Source organism: Seriola lalandi, unplaced genomic scaffold (assembly GCF_002814215.2).
Source record: "Seriola lalandi dorsalis isolate HSWRI2012SDOR001 ecotype SW California unplaced genomic scaffold, Sedor1 jcf7180002054468, whole genome shotgun sequence".
In the NCBI taxonomy this organism is placed as follows: domain Eukaryota; kingdom Metazoa; phylum Chordata; class Actinopteri; order Carangiformes; family Carangidae; genus Seriola; species Seriola lalandi.
In genome coordinates, this window is record NW_019525021.1 from 96368 (window position 1) to 105194 (window position 8827).

At 38.2% G+C, this 8827-nt stretch overlaps 1 protein-coding gene across 3 annotated transcripts; it reads right to left on the reverse strand.

The window, feature by feature from the left end:
• Positions 1-141: 141 nt before the first annotated feature.
• On the reverse strand, positions 142-8490 carry terf2ip (telomeric repeat binding factor 2, interacting protein). 3 transcript variants are annotated; one of them, XM_023411463.2, is made up of 10 exons: positions 8437-8490; positions 8193-8233; positions 5292-5537; positions 4409-4557; positions 3961-4175; positions 3213-3305; positions 2532-3093; positions 2304-2407; positions 1070-1498; positions 142-730 (listed from the first exon to the last, which is right to left on the reverse strand). In XM_023411463.2, the coding sequence occupies exons 3-10, from the start codon at positions 5519-5521 to the stop codon at positions 509-511; spliced, it is 2004 nt and encodes a 667-aa protein (XP_023267231.1). In that variant the 5' UTR covers positions 5522-5537; positions 8193-8233; positions 8437-8490; the 3' UTR covers positions 142-508. The 3 variants fall into 3 exon arrangements, with proteins under 3 accessions (XP_023267231.1, XP_023267232.1, XP_023267230.1); XM_023411464.2 differs by lacking the exon at positions 8193-8233 and having other exon boundaries at positions 8437-8484; XM_023411462.2 differs by lacking the exons at positions 8193-8233; positions 8437-8490 and adding an exon at positions 6095-6191.
• Between the last annotated feature and the right edge of the window lie 337 nt (positions 8491-8827).

Consider the following 8827-nt stretch of genomic DNA (forward strand, 5'->3'; position numbering starts at 1 on the left):
GCTATGTTGTAATTGAAGTAAGCCACACATAATACTTCGAGTACAGTATGGATGCTTTAGTGTTGCAGCTGTAGAGAGGCTGTCAATGTAAGAGTTCATGTATGAGTGTGATGCTTGAAAATTATGATTTCAACAATGAAATCTGCCACATGTTCACATTATTTATTATCATTAATAGATATTAAAAAAACAACAAAGAAAAACATTTTAAAAAATGACAAAATATTTTCATGCTAAAATGCATTAAAAGATTCTCTCCCCAAACAACTGTACAGAGCATGGCACAATAGCCGCGATTTTATTCCTTCAAAGTTTGTCAGACTAAGCTGCAACGAAGTGAGGGCCACACAATCTGTAGTTTTCGTGTTGAAAGAATCTGGGACACTAATGAAGAAACAGACAGCGGACGTGGCAATTCAAACTATAATGAATATCAGCTAACTAGCAACATGAGTTCTTTGATGTAATAATGTTGGTGTGTATGCTCCATACGTCTAGATCCCCTCTCTCATCTCTCCACCTCAAGAAACACTATTCTTTTAGCCACTTCCTCCTCACTGTATTTCTCCTGCAGGTGCAGGAGAACAACAGGATCAGCAGAGAGCAAAAGACTGTCATCACGTCGATTCCAAAATGGTCCAGAAATGGAGGACGGATCCAAAAGCAGATCCAGCGCAGCAGAGAAGTCTCCGCTGGTCTTCAACAGGGCTTTGGTCACGCTAGCTAAGTCCTAGAAGACAAATCATGAAGGTTAGAAATTGTTACAACCAGACGGATGGAGAGGGGTAGAAACAAGCTGAACAACAGAGAAATAAACAATTCATTACTTAATGGCAATTAAATAATTAGTATTATTACTCCTTTTCTGTCTGAGCTTCTGTTTTCTAGTTTGCTTCTATGACCAAACAGAATATAAGCAGGAATAAAGAGTATGTAACTCTGGATTGAAATGAAACCCAATGTGCTGCTGCTCTTTAGGATGCTGTCTACCTTTTGGAGAAATAAAAAATAATGAAGGCTAAACCACATTGCAAAAACAGAGGACCATCTACTACACAGTAACACTCGCCTGGTTTGTCCGGTTCATCAGCTCTCTGATTTGCTGCATGTCCTCCTCTAACGCGACCTGAGTCAGAGAAAGTGCAGCGTCTTTGTTCACTGGTGGCTGCGGTTCGGACAGAGCTGCGGCACTGTTACCGTCAAGGGACTGAGAGTCTTCTTCCTGTGATTCTCTGTCAAATATGAACAGGTGGGGCCTGGAGGCTGCGTGGACGGCCTCAGAAGCTGCAGGTTCAGGGCAGCCTGTTTCTGGCACACGGTTACTGCTGGGGGACTGGGTCAGTTGTGCTTTCCCCTGAAGGCTGGGTCCAGGTTCAGGGTTGGACTGTGTGGAGGCAGGATCTGCGGCTGTGACTGAAGACAGGGGTTCTGTTGATGTGGGCTGTATCGCCGCGGTTTCAGTTGGGTTTCGGAGATCTGGAGCTTCGTCCTCAGCAGACTAATAGACAGCAATGTAACAGTATAAATCTTACTTATGAAATTAACATGGCTCTTTGATCCTGCCTTGGTGTTTAAGCCCATAGTAGGGATTTAGGTGATTGGCATTTTTCCTTTATTCTGAAATTTTTATAAAAGATAAGATCGAGAAAGCTTAATCATAAAGTTACCAATAAAAATGAATCCCATACAGATACATAGTCTTCATTTACAGTATGTATGATAATGAATTGTTTGATGTTTGATTTAACATTAAAACTAACATCACAGCAATAAACAATTTCATACCAAATGTATGAAAAGTCACATTCAAGAGCATTGTGAAGCTGCTTGCTGAATCTATATTTATTAATAATGAATTTATGAGCAATTTTACCAGATACACATGATCATTTTTACCTGTCGAAACAGGAGCAATTTATCAAATGTGACCAAATTTAGACGATTTAAATGCTGATGAATAGAGCTCATATGAAGTCACAATAATAATAAATATGACTAAATCAGTCAAAGAAACATATGTAAATTCTGTACTTGTTTTCTCTACACATCAAATATTCAACATACTTCATATGACATATTTTTTACATGCAGACAAAAACAAAACTACTTATAAAAAATGGAATTAGCATTTCCATTCTCTACCTTTAAACAAGACAGATCATCTAAGCTTTCGTAGCGCTGGTGTTCCCCAGAATATTACAGACCTCTCACGTCATCAGCTGGTCTTTCAATGCACCTAGAAACTGCCTGACGACCTGAGATCTGTCAGACATTCAAACCCAGACTGTGCAGTGTAGTCGTACCTCACTTTCATCTTCAAACTCCTTTGTAGCCAACTCCAGAATCCCCAGCTTTCTCTTTTCTTTTTTCTTCTCTGCTTTCTGTGGCGATGACGTAGATTCTTCATCTGAGAAACATATAAGGGAGAAAGAAAAAAGGAGATCATGTTTGAGTGAAACATGTTACTTAAATCTCTGTTGTATAAACGCTTGTTAAAGATAAGTTACTGTTACTGCAGAGGAATGACAAACCTGTTTGCTGTATTTCAGAGACAGCAGCTTCTTCGCTCTCCTCTTGTCGACTCTCTGCCACCGGTGCCACACTCTTTCCTCTGGCTCTCTTTGAAGGTGGCGGGTCTGTTGCTGTGTGTTTTTGAGCAGCAAGCTTAACAGCTGATTTAGTGTTGTTTACGGGCTGGGGAGATGATGACAGCTTTTCGGGAGAGGTTGACGATGATCTGAGTTTCTTGCTGTAAGGTTGAGGCGATGACGACAGCTCGAGCTCAAGGTGCGTACGTGTTAATCGGCGCTGCGGTTGTTCCAGCTCGGGGGAGGCCCTCTGCTTCGGCTGCTTTGTATTTTTTGGAGTTGGAGTGTTTGGCAGGGACTGCAGAGAGTCCTCTGGCGCACTTTCTTTCTGTGGAGAGACCGTTGTTTGCGGCTCTGCTCTTGCTGGCTCTGGGCTCTCAGCTGGAATGGGGTGGGCATCTGTCTGTGGGTCCAAACAAGGTTCTCCAGGTTGGGGGGAGTTTGATGTCTCAGCCTCTACATTTTCTGGTTGTGTACTTTCAGCTGGTAAGAGCTGGGTATCTATCTGCAGAAACACCAAACTTGTTTTGCTTAATTCATTTCAGTTTATTAAAATTAAATCACATACAAACAATTTGTCTTTGAGTCATTGGCTATAATGCCTATGTGCTTTGTCTACTGTACCTGTGTTAGGTCTGTTGATGCTGAATGTTTCTGAGGAGAAGCAGCATCTTCATTGGGAGATTTCTGAACATCTGTCTCTTGACTTCCCGCCTCCTATAAGCAGACAGATAAGAAACTTCAGGCTTCATGTCTATAAAAAATGAACAATAAACAAGGAGAAGTCTAGAGCTATTCCAAAGCTTCATTTGTACTTCAGTAGAAAGTATGTGAATAAGGGCTGTTGGAGTATACTGTATATTTTCATTATTATCATTATAATAAAATTAAAGTCACAGTGCAGTGTGTACAACCGATTTTTTTTAATATGCCACCCTCTAGTGGTTGTATGGAAAAATACACTCCCTCCTAAAGTTTCTGCGACATCAACTGCAGTTTTTGGTTATTTTGAAGCTTAAAAAAAAAAAAAAGAAGTTCTTTACATAGTTGAACCAGAACATGCTTTTGAATTTTCCAGTTAAAGATAAAAGCCACATAATTCAAATTTTTTAATAATTATTATTTGAATCATGGTCGCTGTAACTACTGTTTGCACCATTGTTACCCTGGTATTATTTGGCCATTTTTGTTTCTGAATACCTGTGAGGACTACACAACACTGAAAGGTGTGTTAACCTTTCTTTCACATTTTTCAAACATCAACAAATCCTGAACATTATAAACTAAACAAATTTTGCTGTTGGATTGAAATGGTTTACATTGTGGAAATGTAGATAACAAAATACCTTGCAAAACCCTCCAGGTAAATTACCTTGATCTCTCCCTCTGCTGTTTTCACCTTCTCAACCTCAGGCTTTTTCTTAGCCAGTTGTACTTTATAACGATATTTCATTGACTGCCAGCTGTGACTGGTCACACACTGCTTCTCCATCGCTTGCCAGAGCCGGTTTCCCCCCGTCTCGCTCTTGTGGTTGCTGACATAATTCAAAATGGCTGCATCCTCTTCAGGGGTGTAGGCAGCCCTGCCTAAGTATAATGACAGAAGGTGTTCACACCAATAGATTTAAAACAAACAGAAATACACATATTCCTAATGTGACTACAAATGATGTACACGTATATGTAATACAAAAGCTGTGCACATATTGTGATTAAACTGTACTTTAACAGCTTTTTTTTGTCAGTTTTGAGTATTACCAATTCTTCTTCATACAGAATCAATGGCAGAATGACAAATAGCAGTGTTGGTTGCATCATACCTCCTAAAAGTTTAAAAAATCCCTCTTTGTAGTTGTTAAACAGTCTGGCTGAATGTCTTGGGACCACTTCAGGATTTAACCTGTATTCCTCTATGTTTAACCGTTCCTCCTTCTCGATACAGTCGTAAATGTACTGGGTGGACACGTACCTGAGGAGAATACAGACAGTGGTTTCATTTCTGCGCTTTGAACAACTTACACCAAATGAAATCACTGATGATGTATATGTACTTGGCAATGCTTTACTGGGCTAAAGATTACAGGTACTCTTGGCAGTGAATACTCTGCTCAAGTCATTTATATTGATACTGATAACATTAGCTCTGTTCGCCCTCCTAAATACAGACAGAATACAGAATAAAATGTACTTTGATGGTCTAATAAAGGTGTTATTAGAACAGCGCTACACCGCTTTTATCATTTTATCGAAAACAGCTGTTGTCATCTGTTTTCATTGCAATTCAAAAATAATGTACAGTAACAAACTTGTGAAATTGAAATCAAACAACCATAGCGGCATTATAGTCAATCTGACTTGGAGAACAAGCCCTGCATATGCAGCTGTGATAAGTAGTGCTAATAGTGAAATCCAAAATTTCCAATTACTTTATCCTTCTACCCAGTGTGTCATGAGACTCTCTCTAGTTAAACAGATGCAAGATTTAGTTGTAACTCATTTTATTTGTCATCATATCTAAAAACTTGCTGCTCCAATTCTGCCTCTAACACGCACAGACTAAAATTTAAAATATGACGAATGAACCCACAAAACAAAAGTCTTGAATATTACACCATTAAAGACATCAACTTTTCTTTTTGTTTCAATGGACTATATTCCCTCTAATGTAAAAACTTTATAACAGCATCCCAGTCCAGCACCTACCAGTGAGCAGTGGTTTCACGGAGAGAGCCTCTTTCCTCTGGGTCAATCAGCAGGATTGCACCTGGCTGCTGGACATTGCACAACATCCCTCCTCCAGATGTGATGAGTGGCTGGAGCTTGCTTTTGACAAGACCCGGTCGGAGGAAGAAAGACATGGGTTCACCTTCCGCAGTCATGAAGAGAACTGAGGAGATATTAGATTTGGCCACATCCTCCTCTTTCAACGGCATGATCAGGATGTCTCACCTGGTGCAAGAGATGAAATTAAATTACAGACAGTACATGTTAACTATACAGAACAGTGCTCTGTAACTAATGCTATGTAAAACCAAACAAACTAAAACAGTAAATCCCCGCTTTTACATTAATGCATAAGTAATAATAGTCTAATTTTATGCTATGTGGCAGTGCAACAGTCACAGGGGGCGTTTAACTGCCTTGTGATCTTTTTAAACATTAAGCACATTTCCCTGATTGTTCTTCCATATTTTTACGTAAGTAACATTTTCAAAGCACAACATTTACTTGTAATATTAAACAGGGTATTTTTTTCAACTATTACTGAATTGTTACTGGGAAATACTGTCAGATGCAACAGCACCGACACAAAACTGCACACACCTGATTAAAGTTACATCTAAAGGCAATTTTTAGTAACTTGTCCTCAGCCCTCAGAAACACCTGCGAGGAGGTTACCGTCAGTAACAGTAGCTAAACTGGTTAGCACCGTTACTTAAACGTAGCCTAATTACAGGCAGATATTTGTACAGAGTTGCTGCCTAATCAGATGATGTTATACTTACCTAAAAAAGCCCGATTAGGTAATATTAGGCACTGAATGTAAACTGTATAGTAAGCTTTCCCGCCGCGTCAAAAGTCCGACTTCCGTATGTTTTCTTCTTCGGCGAATTGCTTCAAGTAAGTGTCGCATTACCGCCCCCTCTGTTTGTAGCTACAGTATTTTTATTCCATCAAAAATCATCCATCTAAAGCCACTTTATATTTTGTGTTTCTATTAATTGGTGCTAAATTGACATGTTGAATAAATAAAAAGAGACTGTGATTAATCTAAAATACAAAGAAAGAAAAATAGCAAAAAGGAATAATAATAATGTGTCCAATAATCAATGAAAAACAATATATTCATTGTATATTTTAAATATGTTGTTCTGTCTATTCTGTCTAAAGCTGAAGTTTGTGATATTTGCTTGTATACATACATTTTTTTGACTTGACTGTTTTGTTGTATGTCTTTATTTATTTATTGATGTATTTCCAATTTTTAATTTTCATTTATTTATCAATTTATGTCATTATTGATTTATTCATTTTCCATGTCACTTTTGTGCCCCTGTAATAATGAAATGATGGATGCGGCACTTCACAGTGACTTTTGACTACATCTAAAATAGGGCTTAAAGGTCTAAAAACTTGAAGAACCAGCCACAATGCCTTGACCAAAGCTTGAAAATTATGCTGCAGGCACATATTCATTCATAGAACAGAAATTAGAGTTTATAAAGAAGTGAAAGTGAAATACATAAAGAATCATTCAAATTAAAGGTCAGGCTTATATTATGATGTGAAAATGGCCTTCATCACGGCAGACATGCTGAGTTGTCGGAGTAGCAAGACACTAATGAATAATAATCACAACATTCATGAACATACAAGTTCATTCATTTGAAAGCGATTTTAACTAAATAAAAGGCTTAAATGTCACATACATTATTCCTGTTCCTAAAGACAGTTAAGTCTATATTATAAAGCTAGAAATCACAGAGAATTCTCAAATCCTCCATAGAGAACACAAGGGGCACTGACTTTCTGTGTCAACAGTTGTCTATTCATATATTGAAATATTGAATAAATGTCACATCACATTTCCTAAGTGACCAATGAAAATGTGGAATACACTTTTTAATTGACCCCCCCCCCACACACACACACACACATACACACACACAATAAGAGCTAATGAGTGCAAATGATGAACTAATACAGTAGAAAAACATATTCCGCCTTGCTAATGTCATATTCTAAAAAAGCCAAAGGCTTGTTTTCATGTCAGGCTACTGAAATTTTATAGCTGAAATTACTTTTAGCCACTGGGAGAAATGTTTTTTCTGGCTAACCCCATAATCTACAGTAGCTGTGTCGTCTACCTCCTATCAGGTCTCATCCAAATTTTAAATTGGACATAAAGTTTAAGATATAAAACGTTCATTTTGGTGTAAAAACTACACAAACATCTTATGGCCTCACAGCATCAGAGCCTCATTCATTGTTATAGAGCAAACTGGGATGACATTGCACATTTTAAGTTTCTCCCTTTGGTTTCTAACTTTAGAGGAGAGTGCTGCATGTTCAAATATTCACCAATTTGTTCCACAGGAATAAGAAATGTGAATTCTTAAAAAGGGTTGGATTCTCCTTCAAATGCACAATCCATGATTATGATATAGTTTTCCATCCTCAAAGCATCTGGTGCAGAAAAATAACAGGCTAAAATTATAAATTTTCAAGTCATTATAGAAATCTCTTGGTGATCTTATTCGAATGATCATGTAAACTTGAAAATGAAAATGTAATGTGTTCTAGGATTTCAGTGGACTTGACTGGATGAATATGAGCAAAGCAGGAGAAGCAGTGAGCAGGGTCCATTTCAAAGTATTTAATCTTTGTGTGTTGGCGACTGTGGCTCAGGAGGTAGAGCTGGTTGTCCACTAATTAGTAGGTCGGTGGTTCAATCCCCCAGCAGACACTCAGAACACTGAACTGCACTTTACCCTTGATGGCTGTTCCATCAGTGTGTGAATGGGTGAATGTGGCAAATATTGTAAAGCGCTTTGAGTGGTCAGTGAGACTAGAAAAGTGCTATATAAGTGCAAGTCCATTTACCCATTTTGCTTGCAGTCATTCAGGTGTGAGTGGTTATATTTCTACAAATAGAAAGTGCACATACAGGTCAAGTTCTATCATATTATCTTGAATAAACAACAACAATGAACTATTCTAAATCAAAAATCAGTAAGTCAATACATTCTCACTTTAAATATACAATCATGTGAGAACAAACCAAGGAGATTAAATATACCACTTAGCAGCAAAATAAACATGACTGAATATAATGAAATACACTCACTCAACACATTCGGCAAAGGTGAAATGAGGGAGGAGGGAAGCAGCTGAACTGAAGGACAAACAGAAAATGAGCTCAGGACACAGAACAAAGAACAATCAAAGCACCTGTGTGAGCTGCCCAATCAGCACACCTGTTCTGCTGCTCTTCAGCCCACCAGTCATGTGACCCCACTTCCAACAATGTGCCTTATCATTTAAGTGAAAATGAAAAAAAAAATGCTTAACCTGTTCTGCAGTGGACAGTATTCAATATAATAAGCAAAAAGCACCCACAGTCCATTCCATTTGTGTTTACATGTCACTACACTCTTTTGGGGTCAAAATGAAAATGAAAATGCGATCAGTCCTCTCATCAAAGCAGGTCATCACTGAGGATGTTTCTTCATTGTTGC